This window comes from Pseudophryne corroboree, chromosome 6 (assembly GCF_028390025.1).
Source record: "Pseudophryne corroboree isolate aPseCor3 chromosome 6, aPseCor3.hap2, whole genome shotgun sequence".
NCBI classification, from domain to species: Eukaryota; Metazoa; Chordata; class Amphibia; order Anura; family Myobatrachidae; genus Pseudophryne; species Pseudophryne corroboree.
In genome coordinates this window covers 581,104,249-581,125,706 of record NC_086449.1, presented here as the reverse complement: position 1 = coordinate 581,125,706, position 21,458 = coordinate 581,104,249, and the positions used below count along the sequence as shown (strand labels likewise).

The following is a 21,458-nucleotide window of genomic DNA, read 5'->3' as shown; positions in this document are numbered from 1 at the left end:
GCTTTTGTACCTGAGGAGTAGCTCCCTAACAGCGCAGCTCCTGCATGCTGGCAGGAGCTACTTGTCGCTGTGAGGGTCGCAGTGGCTGTGTGTGCCTACTCCCACAACGGTCCGGGCATGCCTGCGTAGCCCGGGCTAAGTCCCCTAAACGGCGGCCAAGTGCCGCCTGCCCGCCCCCTCCCACCCAGCGACCGCCTCTGCCTGCCAATCAGGCAGAGGCGATCGCAGGGCTGAGACAGCCGTCGGCTGTCTGGCATGCTCCGGCGCACTGCGGCGCATGCGCAGTTCAGACCTGATCGGCTGCTGTGCGAAAACACACAGCAGCAATCAGGTCTGAATTAGGCCAAGTGTCCCATCATAATGTGCCCCATATAATGAACAGTATATATTGTTGCTCCAGTGTTCACTATATATAGTTATTTCAGGGCTGCCTTAACAGTACTGTAGGCCCCTGGGCAAAGCAATGCACTGGAGCCCTTAGCACCCCCCACCCCTACCGCTGGAGGATGGGTATCAGCGGCAGCTTTGATGGCCCACGGACGGTAGGGGGTGTTTTATCTTCCACTCAGCATGTAGGACCGGGAGCAGTCATTTCTGCTCATTACTCCTTTACTGCACAGATTGTGGAAGATGGGGCTTGAGGGAGACCACTGTACTGTAGAAAGGAGCACTGAGCTGAATGAAGGGGTCCTGGTACATGACTTCCAGGGTGGTAGGGGGTATTTAATATGCAGGGGAGGGGTGGATAGTGGAGTGGGCTTAATATTCAGAATTTTTCTGTGGGATGGCAGCTTGCTTGATTGCAGATATCTCCAGTTCCTGGAAATAGATTTCTTAGCTTTCAACTGGATAAAAAACTAGAAAGTCCTACCTTTCAGAAGGTATTAGGGACTTGGGGATCAGAGTTCAGGAGCCAGAGCAATCCACCACCACCAACAACAACAACACAAAAACGTGCATACAAGGCGTGTGGAGCTGGAGCAGGGATCAGCTGCTGGAAGGCTGATATCTCTGGTTCTGGGCATAGTAGAGATAAGCTGCCAGTATCCACCGAAAGGGGAGAGTATTATATTAGAGAGTATTAGTAAGATATCTGTCTAGGAAGAGCAATTAACAGGCTCAGATGGGGACCACTGCTTTGAAGTCGGATATCTCCAGTTCCCCAGAGCCGATTTTCAAAATATTGTAACCTTGGAAAAAGGGGACACTCAGCTATCAACATAGGTTCCTTATACTCCTGGGGCCCTTGGGCAACTGCCCATTGAGCCGATACAAAAAGACAGTCCTGTTTATTTTTGTAAATAAAAAAATTAAAAAAAATGAAATACAGGAAATATAGGTCATCAGCGGTTCAAACCAGGAGGACTGTAAATTTCAACACTACATCCAAATCCCAGGGTGCCGTAGGCAGTGGTGCCGAGAGAGGGGGGAGAGGGTACAAATTACCCAAGCCCAGGTCTGATGCAGGAGCACAGTGAGGGTCCAGTAGGGGCCCAGGCCCCCTTCCCCTTACCTAGCAGCTGCAACTTTTTTCCTCAGCCCAGCACACGCTGCTGTGTACTGGGCTTCAGTGTGGCCATGGAGGTGCTTAAAATACTATCTATTTCAGTATTTTTTTCTAAGGGTACATGACCACACCTCCTGTGATTAGGCCACACCTCTTGAAAAGTACCTGGGCCCATTCCAGCTCTCGACTGCCCTGGCCGTAGGTGGCACAAAGGGAGGTTGTATGTGGAGTACCCATTGCAAGAAGGTCTGAACTTCTGGCAACACTGCCAATTACTTCGGAAAGAAAATGGAGAGAGCGGAAATCTGGACCTTAATGGAACCTAGACATAAGCCCTTATCCACACCAGCCTGCAGGAAACGTCCCAAGTGAAATACTGCAGGCGGGTACGTTTGTTCCTCGCACCAAGAGACATATCTACTCCAGATATGATGATAGTGTTTTGACGTCACAGGGTTTCCTGGCCTGAACTATGGTTGCCATAACCTTCTTGGAAAGGCCCTTGTGAGCTAGAATGTTGTGCTCAACCTCCATGCTGTCAAACGAAGTCGCCGTAAGTCCAGGTAAGTCCAGGTAGATGAACAGTCCTTGTTGAAGAAGATCTCTTCTGAGTGGTAGAGGCCAAGGGTCTTCGACGGACATGTCCAGAAGATCCGGGGCAATTAGAATTGCCTGGACACCTTGATTCCTGATTCGCTTTAGCACTCTTGGGAGCAATGGGATCGGAGGAAACAGGTAGACAAAGCCAGTACGGCCAAGGCGACGCCAGTGCGTCCACTGCCCTCGCCTGTGGGTCCCTGGTCCGCGAGCAATACCAGGGAAGTTTTTTGTTGAGACAAGAATCCATCATGTCTATTTGTGGGCAACCCCACCGGTCGATGATCTGCTGGAACATCAGATGGTGGAGCCCCCACTCACCCGGTTGTAGATCGTAATGACTCAGGAAGTCTGCTTCCCAGTTGTTCACACCCGGAATGAAGATTGCTGACATGGCTCATGCATTTCTTTCCACCCAGAGGACACCTCTCACATGCAGGCTCTGCTTTTTGTCCCTCCTTGTCGATTGATATATGCCACACCGTGGTGTTGTCCGACTGTACTTGGATCACACATCCCTGAGTAGAGGAGAGGCTTGAAGTAGAGCATTGTAGAAGTTCCAGAATGTTGATTTCAAGGAGGCTTTCGTGGGCTGACCACCTGCCCTGGAACTGCGCCCCTTGGCTGACAGCTCCCCATCCTCTCAGACTTGCATCCATCGTAAGGAGGGTCCAATCCTGAATCCCGAAACTTCTGCCCTCCAGGAGATTGGAGGACTGTAGCCACCCCAGGAGGGAAATCCTGGCCTGAGGTGACAGCTGAATCATCGGTGCATCTGGAGATGTGATCCGGACCACTTGCTCTGGAGATCCAACTGAAACGTTCTTTCATGGAACCTCCCATACTGGATTGCCTCGTATGGGGCAACCATCTTTCCCAACAATCAAGAGATGTACAGACAATGCAGAGATGTACTCGAGTAGGTCGGAGCACCATGCGAACCATCTCCTGAAGTATTTTCGCCTTGTCCTCTGGAAGAAACACCTTCCAGCAACATCCCCAGAAACAGGAGCCTCGGAGTTAGCTCCAGGTGGGACTTCTGTCAGTTGAGGATCCACCCATGGTCAGACAGAAGATGGATGGTGCGGGCAATATGGAGAACCAAAAGCTCCCTGGATCTTGCCTTTAGCAGAAGATCGTCCAGATAAGGGACCACATTGATCCCCTGGACCCGGAGTTGAAGCATCATCTCCGCCATCACCTTCGTGAATATACTCGGGGCAGTCGACAGGCCAAAGGGCAGTGCCTGGAATTGCCTGGAATTGGAAGTGATCGTCCAGCAGGGCAAACCTCAGATACACCTGATGAGGAGGCCAAATCGTAATATGGAGATAGGCGTCCTTGATATTCAAGGAGATCATAAATTCCTGTTCTTCCAGGCCCGCTATCACTGCTCGCAGGGCTTCCATTTTGAACTTGAACACCCTCAAATAAGGATTCAAGGATTTCAGATTCAGAATGTGTCTGACCGAACCTTCCACCTTCGGCACCACAAACAGGTTTTAGTAAAACCCCTTGCTGCATTGCAGTAGTGGTACTGGAACAATGACGTGGGACCGGACCAACTTTCGGATAGCCTGTTGCAACATAACTTGCACATCCTCCAAAGCTGGTAGGCTAGATTTGAAAAATCGTTGGGGGGGAGTACTGTCGAACAGCCTGTAGCCTTGAGAAACGAGCTCCCTGACCCAGGCATCCTGGCAGGAGGCTTCCCAGATACGGCTGAAGTGACGCAATCAGGCACCACCTCGAGGTCCCCTCGGGGTGGGTGGGCACCGTCATGCTGAGGCCTTAGTGGAAGCAGAACTGGTGGACTGTTCCTGAGAACTGATACTTGCTGGTTTTCTGGACTTGCTTCTGGTGCCTCTAGCCGCATTGGAGGCACCTCTGGCCTTCGATCGAAATCTGTTAGACCGAAAGGACTGGACAGATGGCCCCCGGATAGGAGCGTCTTGCTAGTGGTGCCCCAGAGGGAAGAAACGTGGATTTCCCAGCCGTAACTTTGGAAATCCAGGTATCCAATTCAACCCCAAAAAGCCATTCCACAGAAAAGGGGAGGGATTCCACACTACGTTTGGATTCTGCGTCCGCTATCCACTGACGCAACCACAAGGCCCTGCGTGCCGACACTGCCATGGCAGACGTCCAAGAATTAATGTTCCCCATCTCCTTGAGGGAATCACAGAGGACACGTGTAGTGTCCCGAATGTGCTTCAGTAGGGTTACCACAGTAACTAAGGGCATATCCCCTGAGAGACCCCCTGAATTTGAACGGCCCAAGCATGAATAGGATGGGTCATCCAGCAACCCGCAATGACCGGTCTTTGTGAGAGGCTGGCTGCAGTGTATATAGACTTTAGGGTAGTCTCTATCTTCCGATCCCCAGGATCCTTCATAGTAAAGAAGCCCGGGGCAGGCAGCACCGCCTTCTTAAGACAGGCGAGAGACTGAGACATCCACGCCAGGGGGTTCCTCCCAAAATTTTCGACCTTCAGGAGCAAATGGGAAAGTGCGCAAAAACTTTTTGGACACTTGGAATTTTTTGTCTGGACTTTTCCAGGCCTGTTTGAAAAAGTCATCTAACTCTGGAGAATCAGGGAAAGTGACATTGGGCTTGTTTTGTACAAAGAAAACGAATGCTGTGATGCAGTGTCCTCTAGAGGGAGCTTTAACACATGCATTATAGCCAAAACGAGGGGTTCAATACCCTGAGTAGAATCGGGATACCCACTAATGGGATCCAGGTCATCCCCATCATATTGTATATCATCATCTGTATCAGACAGTAGTGCAGGTAAACCACACTTCTGGGGACCTGCATGAGAGGGGGGGGGGGGGGGGGGGGCTGTGCATCAGCCCTAGCAGTTAAATCTGCAACAGCTTGTTGCAGTAGCTGAGTTTTCTGTACATTAGCAGCGGGGCTTTGGACCCTCTCCCCCAGCCTCTTCACTAATTTGTGAAGATTGACTGCATTGTTCACAGGAAACAGTGTCATTAGATAATGGAGAGAATCTGGTGTGACACATACTGCACAGCTTGTGCTTACCCATTTTCACAGTAAGTACAAAACCATACACATACACACAGACAGTTGCAATGCAAGCCTGCCCTACTGTATTTGAGAGGAGACAAAGAGAGAGGGATAATACCAGCACACCCAGAGCTGCACAGCCCCAGTGAGACTGTCAGCTCTGTAAAACACAGTAAACACTAACAATTGCAATCCTAATATGCTCAGGATAATGTACACAAGAGGCTCTACCCTTTGCTGCACCCTGTACCAGTTTTCCAGTGTGTCTGTGAGGCAGGAAGCGCTGTGTGTGCTGTAGATGGCTGTAGTAAGCATAGGAAGGCACCAAAACGGGTGGTATTCATGTGACCGCCGGTCAGCTGACCGACAGTCACATGACCTCCTCCACCAGCCCGACGGGTCACTGTCGCGATGGTCGGCATGCCGACCAACAGGGACTATTTCGACTCGTGGGGGTCCACGACACCCATAGAGTGGGAATAGAACCCGTGGCGACCGCAGGTCGCCACCTAGCCCGCAAGGGGCTTGCTGCACTCGCCCCTCCCCGCCGGGATCCTGGCGTCGGTAAGCTGCCGGGATCCCGGCGTCGGTAAGCTGACCGGCGGTCAGGAGACCACGGGTCAGCCGTACTACACCCCACCAAAACACCCCAAGTCCTGCTCTGAGGAAGCTCCCCCCCCTCCAATGGCGCCGAAGCTGTACATATTTTTTATACTGGCAAAGTCTCCTAAACAGCTTAAAACATCACACAAGTGCTAGTCAAGCAGTTTTGTGCCAGTTTGCACACGGGGAATCCGAGTGGGACCCCCACGGGTGGGTCCCATACGCCGCACCCGTGGTCAGCCGCACTTTGAACCGGGGGCCCACGGTTTGTACTCGCCACCAATGTCACCTTCAGGCAGCATTGCCCCGCTGAACAACAACTCCTCAGGACAGTGGTCCCGCAGCAGGGAAGCGGCTCTGCACATCGTAAGGCCGGTGACCGTCCCACCCCTAACTCCCACGATGCAGGTATCCTGTTGCCCAGACAGCATACCGAAAATAATAAAAGTTTTAAAATAAATTGAAGAAAACTCTCTGGGGCTGCAGAGATGTGCATCCTCTTCTGAGGGCACTTTTTCTAAACTGCTTGTGGGAGGGGGCATAGAGGGGAGGAGCCAGCACACCCAGTTGAAGAAATGTAAAGTGCACTGGTTTCTTTGGATCCCATCTATACCCCATCGTACTAGTTTCCCCCAATATCCCTTATGGATTCCGAGAAAGGGATTTACAGGCAGGTATCAAAATCCTATTTTAGTCTACAGTATTTTGTGACTGATTTCGGAGTGGGCCCCTTTCACCTTGTGGGGCCCTGGACATTTGTTAGTCTAGCAATCCTGTAGTTAGACCCATAGCCAGATTAAGGGGGAGGGGGGCTCAAGGGATACATTACCCCTGGACCCCTGCTTCCACGGGAGCTCCCAGCTGTCATTACAGCTACAGTGTAAAGTGCACTGTAAACTATATTAATTGCAAAGAAATACTATAGATTATACAAATACTGTGGACTGCAGAGACGCCACTGCATTCGGGACTCAGCAGCACTCTGCTTCTCCTTCTTGTTTAAACCCACCCCAGACGTCTGTGTACCTAGGCAATGGGAGTCCGGGGGCAGGGTTCTACAGGAAGAAGAGCTAAAGCCAAGTGCTGCTTCCCAAGTGCAACCGCAGCTGTGAAACACACAGCACTGCCGATCCCAGAGGTCAAATAGGAGGCACATCTTGAGATTTTGCCAGGAACCTCCAAGCCTTTAGTTACGCCACTGTCTTACACCACACCAAAAACGTCTTGCATATTGCGCTGGACACTAATGCTGTTGAGGTAGATATATGTTGTGGGCCAACACTGTGGTGATGCCTATTGGCGCACACACTTGTCCTCATCAGAATCCTGCACTGTGTGGAACGACTTTGTTTAGATTTAGTAAGAACTGGTTAGCATGGTTTTTTTTTTAGTAGCCTATTACATATGTATAAAATAATTATAATTCAAAAAACTAGTATCATTGTTTGAGTTGGTCCTCTTTATTGACTTCAGTAGTCTTCCCAAATCCAGAGTCTTGCTGAAGTCAACAATTGTCTGGTCGTATGGTATAGTCTCTCCACTTCAAGTGTCACAAGTATGTCCAGCTCCTTGACAATGAAATGTGTCTGTTTTTTTGCAGGGACCCTACAATGTACATGGTTCTGAAGCTGACATAAGGCCTGGTCCTAGAGTCTCATTGCAGGTATACATCAAGCTCCGGAAAGTTAAACTTTTTCAAAGCTTGTTCCCTATAGGCAGTACCATATACAGATGGCATTGCCTCGAGAATCCTATGGGCTTCTTAACGCAGACCTCTCCTGAAAGGGATCCTCACTGCTTGTATATGTGTAGACTGCCAGCCGCACATACACAGCAGGATCCCTGGGTCATAAACCTGGAAGTCTTCTCTTCGAAGGGAGAGCTATTATCGGAAGAGCTGGTCCCTGCATAATTATTCATACATATGGCGTTAATAAATGCATGCAATAAATCTCGTCCTAAATAGAAATCAAGTAGCACACAGTAGAATATACACAATGATCCAACATTAAACTTGTCTGACTCAGCAGTGGAGAAGGAGTGACTTTACTAATAAATGAACACCTCAGCCAATATGTGCTTAGTGAGCAATTTAAAGGGGTTTCTATTTGCAGGAGGGGTCTCCAAGAAGATTTCTGGTATTAATTATCTTCTGTTCACTTTAGCTTATGCTATACTGTTACAAAATAGTGGCAAACAGTTAGTCAAAATTAAACTACAGTACAAACATTGGGCCTAATTCAGACCCAATTGCTGCAGCGGAAGGGATCGCAGTCTGAACCCCGTGAGGCCCAGTGAGATGTGAAAAAAATCTCAGGGCTGCGGTCGTCTCTTCCTGATTGACAGGCAGAGGTGGCCATAGGGCGGGAGGGGGCGTGCCAATGGCGTTAGAATGCCGTTGGTGGGGTGCGGTCCGGACAACACAGTGGGGGTAGGCTGTAATGGCTGCGTGACGTCACACGCAGCCGCTACGACCCAGGACTCGGTGGGTAGCTGCCTGCCAGCGCAGCTAGGCTGCGCAGGTAGGGAGCTACTTGGCGGGTGCAAAATCATCGCCACCGTGCAATGCTTTAGCACCCGTATGGGAGGGGGCAAGGCCTGACATGCCGGGCAGACTAGCCCTGTGCTGGGCGTCCCCCCGCATGTCAGAGAAACTGATTGTAGATGTGCTATATAAAGCATTGTAACAATGTCAGCAGTATAAGTTAAAATAGATTCTTATACTGTATGTGTGTGTCTGTGTGTGTGTGTGTTTATTTCCCAAAAGCTTGTTTTTAGCAGTACACAGGGCCAGTTCTAGACCTTGTGGCACCCAGGGTGAAAGTTTCCTTTGGCTCCTTATGACTCCTGTCTGACCCTTCGTATCAAACAAAGAGGGATCTCTATGTCCACGAACATGCTATATTAACTAAACTTTCAGAATCTATCAAAGGGACCATAATCTATAAAATACATTATATAGTTAAAATATGTTACGAACGAGTCGCCCGCCAGACGCACACAAACTTTACCGTAAATGCGCACACTGTGCGCCCGCGGGTGCACGCAACAGCGAGTATGCGCACGCACGGCAGGGCTCATGAACGTGCAACAGGCACTCGCATGAGGTGCAAATATGGCAGTGTGTAGCGTGATATTTTTCTGACTTTGACACACCCACCACTCCATTCATAACAGGAACAGTGTGCACCCATGGTGCTCACAAAAAATATGGGCAAGGCTTCATGGGGAAGAGGCGTGGTCACAGAATACTACCAATTCATATTATATCGCATAGTAATGTCCGTCAGTCATATTACGACACACAGTAGTACCCCTTATACACATTATACCATGTTAGAGCCACTTACACACATTACACCACAGTAGAGCAGAGCCCTTTATACACATTACACCAGGTAGAGCCCCTTATACAGGACAAGAGATATACTGTACTAAGCCTTGAAAAGTGATAAAGTGGAGAATGATAAAGTACCAGGCAATCAGCCATGTGACAGGCTGTGTTTGAAAAGTGACAGTTATGAGCTGATTAGCTGGTACTATCACTCTACACTTTAAAGGGGCTACACACGGAGAGATCCGTGCTTAATTTCTAATCTTAGAAATTAACCACGGATCTCTCCGTGTGTATGCCCCATAGCGATAGCGATGCACGGTCGCGTGCGGTGTTATCGCCGGTACTAGATTGGCCTGCATACAGCAGGCTGGTACCAGATTGGCCTGCATGCAGCAGGTCAACCCCGCCTCCCCCCCCCCCCCTCCCTCTCACTCAGCACACATCGTGCTGTGCTGAGCGGGGAGAGAGATGTGTGCTGATCGTTCTGTGATAGATCACTCAGCACACATCTCCCAGCATGTACCCCCCTTATCACTTTTCAAGGCTTGGTACATCTGGCCCTTTGCCATACATGATAATGTCCATTACACATTATGTTACACACTGTAATGCCCATTACACATTATGCCACACACCGTAATGCCCATTACACATTATACTACACATTATGTTACACACTGTAATGCCCATTACACATTATGCCACACACCGTAATGCCCATTACACATTATACTACACATTATGCCATACACTGTAATGCCCATTACACATTATGCCACATACAGTTATGCCTCTGACACCATTTTATGCTCCACACACAATAATGTCCCTTACAAATTATGCCCCATAGTAAGGCTTCTAATTCTAAGGGGTCTCATGCTCATTCCCAAGGGTTTCATGCTCATTGTCAGGGGTTTCATGCTCTGGGTTCGATACTCATTGCCAGGGGATTCCTGCTCATTGCCAGGGGTCTCATGCATATTGCCAGGGGTTTCCTGTTCGTTGCCAGGGGTTTCATGCTCATTGTCAGGGGTTTACATGGGAAAAGATCCATTTCTGCATCTTCTCTCTGCAGGTGCTTCCGGCGTAACGTTATGTGTGCCGTTCACTGTCAGACGCTAGAGGTCAAGTAGGACCTCTACCATCTGTTTCCCCGCTCTACTCCTTGGTGTTGACTGCAGGCGGGAGCCGGGTGACTGCAACTGCGCCCTCAGGCCGCAGCACCCCAGGTGGCCATTCCCTGCTAGCCTGCACCTAAAACCATCACTGGCGGACAATTCTGCATTTCGGACATTGTCCGACAGCCTCACCTGGGGACTGCAATGTCACGCAGAGAGGGGGTGGGGATAATTAGGGCACTCTGTCACACGCTGCTGTGTGTCATTCACACTGTTTCCTCAGCATAATGAGAAGTAAGGGTGTGACACATGGTCATACTCCTAAAATGTCATGTACCAGGGAGCTTGCCCTTCGGCGTGCACATGGAGTCCCAGGGCTACATTTTTAAAATGTTGGGAGTTATGGTGTGTGGGCCTAATTCAGAATTGATCGCTAGAAAAGCGATTTTTGCACTGCTGATTGTCACCGCCTACAGGGGAGTGTATTTTAGCTGTGCAAGTGTGCGAACGCATGTTTAGCCGATCTGTACAAACAGATTTTGTGCAGTCTCTGCACAGCCCAGGACTTACTCAGCCTCTGCGATCACATCAGCCTGTCTGGAACCTGAACTGGCATCAGGAACCCTCCCTGCAAATGCATGGACACGCCTGCGTTTTTTCCAGACACTCCCTGAAAACTGTCAGTTGACACCGACAAACGCCTTCTTCCTGTCAATCTCCTTCAAATTGCCTGTGTGAACGGATTTGTCGCACAAACACATCGCTGAGCGGCGATCCGTTTTGTACCCGTGCGATGCGCCTGCACATTGTGGTGCATACACATGCGCAGTTTAGACCTGATCGCCCGCTGTGCGAAAATGCACAGTAGCGATCAGGTCTGAATTACCCCGTGTGCATACAGTATGTGTGTGTGTATGTATGTGTATATGTATATATATATATATATATATATATATATATATATATATATATATATATATATATATATATATATATATATATATATATATACACATTTTACTGCATGTACTTGATTAACCTTTGCATTTATCAGTCTGTATACTCCTTTTAGCTACTTTTCATGTTTGTGTTGACGCCTTTTGCTGTGATGACTATATGCAGATTTATTTTGTTGAGCATTGTGACTCGTACAATAAATCAGTTTACTGACACTAAGTGCTGGCAGTTTCCAAACACACACATTTGGAGAGCGCAGACCCTCTCCCTTATTTATTCCTGATATACTTATATATAGGGGATTGGGTACCCCTACAGGGGCTAGCAGTTTTCTGCAGTGAAGTGCTGAGTTTCCCAACAATTTCCCTAAATACTCCAGAGTTTTGACTGTAACAATCATTAGAATGATAATTCCTGTTTCTACTTAATAAAAATACAGTATAAAACAAAAAGATGAAACCTAGAGGCTGTCTGAATGGAATTACTGAAAATCTTTTCTGCTATGTATATGGTGACCTAGCTAAGGGTTCTTGGTTGTGGATGACGTGTATCTGACCTCATCATCTCTCATGGGAAGAGGAAGGTTACAGAGCATCCTTGCATGAAGGAGAAAGGGTCAGGGATGAGAGCTGTGGGAGGGTTTTGCATTTTACACATGTAGTTTTATGCGTGTTGGGGGCTGGTAAGCAAAGGATAGATTTTCCTATCTTTCAGCTACAGAGAAAGGGGGAGAAGTTGGCTGTGGGCTTCTGATAGCTGTTCTGGCTTGTTCATAGGATCTCCTACCACAAGGGGGTAGACAGCACTCACACAAGCATTCAACACTCAAGCGAGGCGAAGGCAGGCGGGTGTATATGTACAGCTGATAGAGTAGCATCCCATGGCTCTGTTGCACTGACACTGCCTGCTGAGGGACCCCCTGAGAGAGACACATTTGATCCCTCCTCTGCCTCATCGTCACACAGAGAAAGGACTGAGACCACTTTACCTCTGAACCCCAGGTAAGGGAGGGTGAGGGGCTGGCAGAACTGTATTTATAAGGAGCCACCACAGCTGTTCCATCTGTCTGACGTTCTCTGCCTTTTTATTTTACACTTACCAGGCAGCCTATTTAAGGAAGAAGGAAGCACCTGCAGTAACATTGGGACGGAGAAGGTTAGTGTGTTCATTTTGTTTATTTAAGGTTTCCTACATTTGGTTAATTACCTTGTTGATTAATTACATCCCTTTGCAGGGCCCTTTATATAAAAGAGCATAGCAGTAGTGGCATCTGCTACAGGAGCAAAACATTAGCTGTTCTCATCTGCATCAAGGCTGGGGAGACAATTCCATGTCTTTCCACTAATGCATAGATTTCTGTTGCTGATATGGGGCGCCAAACACTATAATACATTGTAATCACCCATGATGTGTATGTCTGTCTCACAGCTGAGATCTGCTGGATAGCTAGGGTGTAGCTAGGGTGTCCTCGGGGTACAATCTAGTCTGTAATCATCATGCTGTCTCCTAATCACAAGATGGCCAAGTGTAGTTTTATTCTCCTTGCCCCAGCCTCTCACACTATCTCCAGTGGTTTATTTCTTTATATCACACCTCCATCTTTAGCCTGTAGAAACTGCAATGCCTGTCTACGGGGTGATACTGGGATTGCTGCACCTCCCCCTTGTACCCTTCCTCCTTTATTTTGCAGCGGAAAAAAAATCCCAGGCTTCAAGGACATGGGGCACAGCTCACACATTTATCTGTGTTACATTTTTACACACACACACACACACACACACACACACACACACACACACACACACACACACACACACACACACACACACACGTTCCAAACAAAATAGAAATGACTGAAATATGACACATGCATCCCTCAGTAATATGTGTAATATGTACATTAATATGTACATATGTGTTTTTATGGGTCTTTGCAACACACATATAATTGGAAAATGTGCATGGTATTTACAATAAACACTATCATTAATTGGATCAGCATACTTAATCTAATTCTTCCAAAAACCTGTATAGTATATATTTAAATTGGAGGAGCAAACCATTGCTTAATATGCACATCATTTTAATCTCTTCTCTGCAATGCAAAAACATCATGGAAGCACATATACACTTGATATTTACTATGTGCATTTGCCTGTCTAAAATGCAATGTGTCATGTAGATTGTGCTCACTTATTGTTCCTCCCTGTTTTATCAGAGAAAGGAATGTACTAATCTGTTGTGAGCAGAGGTGGCTTCCTATTTGAAAAACAGGTCAGAGTCAGCTGCAGGGGCTTCTGCTATCACTGTGCTTCCTGTGCTTCCCATACTAAATCTGCTACCCCCTCTCTCTGCAGACTGCAACAGATCAGAATGGATGTGTTTATGAAAGGCTTGTCCAAAGCAAAGGAAGGGGTGGTGGCTGCTGCTGAGAAAACCAAGCAAGGGGTAGCAGAGGCAGCAGAGAAGACCAGGGAAGGTGTCCTATATGTGGGTAGGTATCTTATACTCTTCACTGACTAGTGTCTTTTGGGTAGCCATTATGTCTGTGATGCCTAGGCTAGGTAGAGTAACATATGTACATTTGTTTTAAGTACTTGCTTAATCCTTATTTACTGTAGTCCAGACAGAGACATTACAGTAAGTGGCCACAAATTAAGACATAGCAACCAATCAGCTTCTACTTCTCATTTAGCTAGCACCTTGTAGAAGATAATACCTGGAATCTGATTGGTTGCTATGGGCAACATACCATCTTAAATAGAACTCCCATCTTAGTAAATTTACCCCATTGGCTTTTATCAAGGAGTTTGCTATCCTTGTGCAGCTGTATAGAACCACAAGGAGCTGTCCAGTGCTGAAACCTCCCACAGACTGTTCTTAATGTGGGCACTTTGTTACATACTGTAAGTAAATGTGAATGTTTTGAGGTTAAATGAATAAACATTATGTTTTGCTAGTTACCAGCCCATCAAAATGATGGAACATAACAGTAATGTCAGCGTCGGCGGATGTGCGCACATGAACAGAGCAACAATTGAATTGCTCTGTCGGGCGCCATCTAGTAGCCGGCGGCACGCAAAAAATTTGAATTCCGCCCATAGAGGTGAGGAGTAGCGTTGTCCTTTTCTTATATAGGATTGTAAAGAGACAAATACAGTATATACAGTATTTATGACATTGTTAATGTGAACAATTTAATCAATATAGCTGTTTTCTTCCAGAGTATATTGTATTATGTTGTAGAGCATAAAACAAACTAAAGCAATGGTATTGCTACGTCTGTGAGGTATTCAGTTTAATGTAACTTTCTACCTGTTAGCTTTATTTGTATTCTGTTCACAGTATGGGTGTTATTTCACTTCACATTAGCAGAGCATGCAGTATGCCACCTATCTATGAATACATAATGAAAAAATCTGACTCTTTGTAATAAGCTACAGTATGCAGATACTGTGTACACCTGTCTGTCTAAAACACGCATGCCATCAATTTAGTTATTGTTTTGAAGGTTTGAATTTGTTTATCACAAGACAAATGGTTGCTGAATATACACAATCTACTATATAAAAGTGAAAATTTGTCCTTCTGTCTGTATTTCTATACAAATCCACAGTTTACAAGCGAAGATCGTGAAATTTGACATACGAGCGTATTAAAACATGGCGGAGGCAACTAAAAAAAATAAGAATTTACTTACCGATAATTCTATTTCTCGGAGTCCGTAGTGGATGCTGGGGTTCCTGAAAGGACCATGGGGAATAGCGGCTCCGCAGGAGACAGGGCACAAAAAGTAAAGCTTTAGGATCAGGTGGTGTGCACTGGCTCCTCCCCCTATGACCCTCCTCCAAGCCTCAGTTAGGATACTGTGCCCGGACGAGCGTACACAATAAGGAAGGATTTTGAATCCCGGGTAAGACTCATACCAGCCACACCAATCACACTGTACAACCTGTGATCTGAACCCAGTTAACAGTATGATAACAGCGGAGCCTCTGAAAAGATGGCTCACAACAATAATAACCCGATTTTTGTAACTATGTACAAGTAATGCAGATAATCCGCACTTGGGATGGGCGCCCAGCATCCACTACGGACTCCGAGAAATAGAATTATCGGTAAGTAAATTCTTATTTTCTCTATCGTCCTAGTGGATGCTGGGGTTCCTGAAAGGACCATGGGGAGAGTGCGGATGACTCTGCAGCACCGAATGAGAGAACTCCAGGTCCTCCTTAGCCAGGGTATCAAATTTGTAGGATTTTACAAACGTGTTTGCCCCTGACTAAATAGCCGCTCGGCAAAGTTGTAAAGCCGAGACCCCTCGGGCAGCCGCCCAAGATGAGCCCACCTTCCTTGTGGAATGGGCATTTACATATTTTGGCTGTGGCAGGCCTGCCACAGAATGTGCAAGCTGAATTGTATTACACATCCAACTAGCAATAGTCTGCTTAGAAGCAAGAGCACCCAGTTTGTTGGGTGCATACAGGATAACAGCAAGTCAAGTCAAAGCCAATTCTTTCTGGAAGAAAATCGACAGGGCCGAAATTTGAACCTTAATGGGCCCCAATTTGAGGCCCATAGACACTCCTGTTTGCAGGAAATGCAGGAATCGACCGAGTTGAAATTTCTTCGTGGGGCCTTCCTGGCCTCACACCACGCAACATATTTTCGCCACATGTGGTGATAATGTTGTGCGGTCACCTCCTTCCTGGCTTTGACCAGGGTAGGAATGACCTCTTCCGGAATGCCTTTTCCCTTAGGATCCGGCGTTCCACCGCCATGCCGTCAAACGCAGCTGCGGTAAGTCTTGGAACAGACATGGTACTTGCTGAAACAAGTCCCTTCTTAGCGGCAGAGGCCATAAGTCCTCTGTGAGCATCTCTTGAAGTTCCGGGTACCAAGTCCTTCTTGGCCAATCCGGAGCCATGAGTATAGTTCTTACTCCTCTACGTCTTATAATTCTCAGTACCTTAGGTATGAGAAGCAGAGGAGGGAACACATACACCGACTGGTACACCCACGGTGTTACCAGAACGTCCACAGCTATTGCCTGAGGGTCTCTTGACCTGGCGCAATACCTGTCCCGTTTTTTGTTCAGACGGGACGCCATCATGTCCACCTTTGGTATTTCCCAACGGTTCACAATCATGTGGAAAAACTTCCCGATGAAGTTTCCACTCTCCCGGGTGGAGGTCGTGCCTGCTGAGGAAGTCTGCTTCCCAGTTTCCACTCCCGGAATGAAACACTGCTGACAGTGCTATCACATGATTTTCCGCCCAGCGAAAAGTCCTTGCAGTTTTTGCCATTGCCCTCCTGCTTCTTGTGCCGCCCTGTCTGTTTACGTGGGCGACTGCCGTGATGTTTTTCCCACTGGATCAATACCGGCTGACCTTGAAGCAGAGGTCTTGCTAAGCTTAGAGCATTATAAATTTACCCTTAGCTCCAGTATATTTATGTGGAGAAAAGTCTCCAGACTTGATCACACTCCCTGGAAATTTTTTCCTTGTGTGACTGCTCCCCAGCCTCTCGGGCTGGCCTCCGTGGTCACCAGCATCCAATCCTGAATGCCGAATCTGCGGCCCTCTAGAAGATGAGCACTCTGTAACCACCACAGGAGAGACACCCTTGTCCTTGGATATAGGGTTATCCGCTGATGCATCTGAAGATGCGATCCGGACCATTTGTCCAGCAGATCCCACTGAAAAGTTCTTGCGTGAAATCTGCCGAATGGAATTGCTTCGTAGGAAGCCACCATTTTTACCAGGACCCTTGTGCAATGATGCACTGACACTTTTCCTGGTTTTAGGAGGTTCTTGACTAGCTCGGATAACTCCCTGGCTTTCTCTTCCGGGAGAAACACCTTTTTCTGGACTGTGTCCAGAATCATCCCTAGGCACAGCAGACGTGTCGTCAGGATCAGCTGCGATTTTGGAATATTTAGAATCCATCCGTGCTGTTGTAGCAGTATCCGAGATAGTGCTACTCCGACCTCCAACTGTTCCCTGGACTTTGCCCTTATCAGGAGATCGTCCAAGTAAGGGGTAATTAAGACGCCTTTTCTTCGAAGAATAATCATCATTTCGGCCATTACCTTGGTAAAGACCCGGGGTGCCTTGGACAATCCAAACGGCAGCGTCTGAAACTGACAGTGACCGTTCTATACCACGAACCTGAGGTACCCTTAGTGAGAAGGGCAAATTTGGGACATGGAGGTAAGCATCCCTGATGTCCTGGGACACTATATAGTCCCCTTCTTCCTGGTTCGTTATCACTGCTCTGAGTGACTCCATCTTGATTTGAACCTTTGTAAGTGTTCAAATTTTTTTAGATTTAGAATAGGTCTCACTTAGCCTTCTGGCTTCAGTACCACAATATAGTGTGGAATAATACCCCTTTCCTTGTTGTAGGAGGGGTAATTTGATTATCACCTGCTGGGAATACAGCTTGTGAATTTTTTCCCATACTGCCTCCTTGTCGGAGGGATACCTTGGTAAAGCAGACTTCAGGAGCCTGCGAGGGGGAAACGTTTCGACATTCCAATCTGTACCCCTGGGATACTACATGTAGGATCCAGGGGTCCTGTACGTTCCCAGCGTCATGCTGAGAGCTTGGCAGAAGCGGTGGAAAGCTTCTGTTCCTGGGAATGGGCTGCCTGCTGCAGTCTTCTTCCCTTTCCTCTATCCCTGGGCAAATATGACTCTTATAGGGACGAAAGGACTGAGGCTGAAAAGACGGTGTCTTTTTCTGCAGAGATGTGACTTAGGGTAAAAACGGTGGATTTTCCAGCAGTGGCCGTGGCCACCAGGTCCGATGGACCGACCCCAAATAACTCCTCTTCCTTTATACGGCAATACACCTTTGTGCCGTCTGGAATCTGCATCACCTGACCACTGTCGTGTCCATAAACATCTTCTGGCAGATATGGACATCGCACTTACTCTTGATGCCAGAGTGCAAATATCCCTCTGTGCATCTCGCATATATAGAAATGCATCCTTTAAATGCTCTATAGTCAATAAAATACTGTCCCTGTCAAGGGTATCAATATTTTTAGTCAGGGAATCCGACCAAGCCATCCCAGCTCTGCACATCCAGGCTGAGGCAATCGCTGGTCGCAGTATAACACCAGTATGTGTGTATATACTTTTATATGATATTTTTTGATAAGCGTGTGAGCGCCTTATCCACCCTAAGGGGTGTTTCCCAACGCGCCCTAACTTCTGGCGGGAAAGGGTATACCGCCAATAATTTTCTATCGGGGGGAACCCACGCATCATCACACACTTCATTTAATTTATCTGATTCAGGAAAAACTACAGGTAGTTTTTTCACATCCCACATAATACCCTCTTTTGTGGTACTTGTAGTATCAGAAATATGTAACACCTCCTTCATTGCCCTTAACGTGTGGCCCTAATAAGGAATACGTTTGTTTATTCACCGTCGACACTGGATTCAGTGTCCGTGTCTGTGTCGACCGACTAAGGTAAACGGGCGTTTTAAAACCCCTGACGGTGTTTTTGAGACGTCTGGACCGGTACTAATTGTTTGTCGGCCGTCTCATGTCGTCAACCGACCTTGCAGCGTGTTGACATTATCACGTAATTCCCTAAATAAGCCATCCATTCCGGTGTCGACTCCCTAGAGAGTGACATCACCATTACAGGCAATTGCTCCGCCTCCTCACCAACATCGTCCTCATACATGTCGACACACACGTACCGACACACAGCACACACACAGGGAATGCTCTGATAGAGGACAGGACCCACTAGCCCTTTGGAGAGACAGAGGGAGAGTTTGCCAGCACACACCAAAAAACGCTATAATTATATAGGGACAACCTTATATAAGTGTTTTCCCTTATAGCATCTTTTTATATATTTCTAACGCCAAATTAGTGCCCCCCCTCTCTGTTTTAACCCTGTTTCTGTAGTGCAGTGCAGGGGAGAGCCTGGGAGCCTTCCCTCCAGCCTTTCTGTGAGGGAAAATGGCGCTGTGTGCTGAGGAGATAGGCCCCGCCCCTTTTTCGGCGGGCTCGTCTCCCGCTCTTCAACGGATTCTGGCAGGGGTTAAATATCTCCATATAGCCCCCGGAGGCTATATGTGAGGTATTTTTTGCCAAAAAATAGGTTTACATTGCCTCCCAGGGCGCCCCCCTCCCAGCGCCCTGCACCCTCAGTGACTGCCGTGTGAAGTGTGCTGAGAGCAATGGCGCACAGCTGCAGTGCTGTGCGCTACCTTAAGAAGACTGAGGAGTCTTCTGCCGCCGATTCTGGACCTTCTTCTCTTTTCAGCATCTGCAAGGGGGCCGGCGGCGAGGCTCCGGTGACCATCCAGGCTGTACCTGTGATCGTCCCTCTGGAGCTAATGTCCAGTAGCCAAAGAAGCCAATCCATCCTGCACGCAGGTGAGTTCACTTCTTCTCCCCTAAGTCCCTCGTTGCAGTGATCCTGTTGCCAGCAGGACTCACTGTAAAATAAAAAACCTAAGCTAAACTTTTCTAAGCAGCTCTTTAGGAGAGCCACCTAGATTGCACCCTTCTCGGCCGGGCACAAAAATCTAACTGAGGCTTGGAGGAGGGTCATAGGGGGAGGAGCCAGTGCACACCACCTGATCCTAAAGCTTTACTTTTTGTGCCCTGTCTCCTGCGGAGCCGCTATTCCCCATGGTCCTTTCAGGAACCCCAGCATCCACTAGGACGATAGAGAAATTAGAAATTCCTAGCACCCCTAGGGTGGGGGAGACAGCAGCACAGAGTATATCAGGAGACATCATAACTCCGGAATTGCTGGAGCAATGTACTCAAAAATTGGTACACATATGCCTTACAATCTGGAAACAAACACTGGGGGAAGACACCCCAAGCACCCCTAGGGGTGAGGCAGCAGCACTGAGTATTTCAGTAGACAGCATATCTCTGGAATGCCGGCAGCAATTTACAACAAACTTGGTACACATCTGACTTACAATCTGGTAACAAACTCTGTGGGGGTTAGACACCCCTAGCAGTGGTACAGCAGCACAGAGTATTTCAGGAAACAGCATAACTCCCGAATGCCTGGACCAATTTACACCAAACTTGCTACACATATGACTTACACTCTGGGAACAAACACTGTGGGGGTAACACACCACTAGGACCCCTAGAGGTGGGCTAGCAGCACAGACTATATCAAGACATGCATGATATGTCAGTGATGACAGGGCTGCATGTGACAGGGCCAGTGACATGATGTGAGGAGGGGAATGCAGGTAGCACAAACCCACAAACTGAGAGTTATATAGTGGAAGTAGCACGGTTCCCCAGCAGCACAGAGTATATCAGAGATACATAATGTGCTGCGCTATATAACAAACTGTAAAAAAATCGATAATTTCACAGGGGTACTGACATAATGTGAGGAAGGGAATGGAGGCAGCAGGAAGCCACAGACTGAGAGTTGTATAGTGGGAAGAGCAGGGTCCCTTGGGGGACCAATAAGGGGTCCGGCCACTACACAAAGTGCGTCAGGGAGGCAAGATATGCCTATATACTAGATCTCCAACCAACGTAAATTAACAAACAACAATCATTCTAATTTACCATCCTCATCCTGTAGTGAAGCACAGGTATTCAGCTATCTACAATGTTATTTATACTGTGTGTTTAATATTTAAACTTATTTTTGTAAACAGACATTTTTAAAATCCCAGGCAACGTCGGGTACTCCTGCTAGCATAGGATAAATTAGATTAACCTTTTGGATGATTAATTCCACTTATCATAGTAATTCTATCCTCTTGCACACAAACAAGAGAATTGTACCATTCAGACTTGGTGATATAACCATTTAAGTAATATTCACTACATCTACACAATTAATGCTTATTTCTGATTATGTTCACCTTGACACAGTAAAAAAAAAAAACGTATTGTAGGGTTTCACAGATAACCATTTAAAAATAAGGATTGTTCCTCAAAATGTGGTCATGAGAAATGGATAACTCATTGATTATCCATTGAAAATATATGCAATTCAATGTATTAATCTCATTCATTGAGAAAGGTGCAAATTAAACCTTTATAGGTTGACACCATTATTGTCAGGATATAGTTTACAACCTTAATATTCTGCAACAGTGTGAATCCCCGAGTGGCACTTCTATGGGGATATGTAAAGATTTTTTTGGTGTCCTCAGCTGTCCTTTCTAGGAGAAGATGGGTTAATTATAGCTAATCTTGGTATTTCTTTGTGTATAGCTGACTTTTTGTCCCTCAGGGCCTCTTGGATGAAATGCTGAGCAAAATTAAATGGTTGTTATCAA

The 21,458-nt window shown here is 47.2% G+C and overlaps 1 protein-coding gene across 4 annotated transcripts in view; it reads left to right on the top strand.

Moving 5' to 3' along the window:
- Positions 1 to 21,458, top strand: part of SNCB (synuclein beta) — a 216,917-nt gene that overhangs the window by 20,805 nt on the left and 174,654 nt on the right. The window contains exons 1-3 of one of the 4 annotated variants that reach the window (XM_063927919.1): positions 7,370 to 7,401; positions 12,253 to 12,305; positions 13,508 to 13,644. In XM_063927919.1, the coding sequence (XP_063783989.1) occupies positions 13,524 to 13,644 (121 nt within the window). In that variant the 5' untranslated portion in view covers positions 7,370 to 7,401; positions 12,253 to 12,305; positions 13,508 to 13,523. Of the gene's footprint in view, positions 1 to 7,369; positions 7,402 to 11,875; positions 12,152 to 12,252; positions 12,306 to 13,507; positions 13,645 to 21,458 lie in introns of those variants that run through there. The other 3 variants (XM_063927918.1, XM_063927920.1, XM_063927921.1) reach the window with 3 other exon arrangements.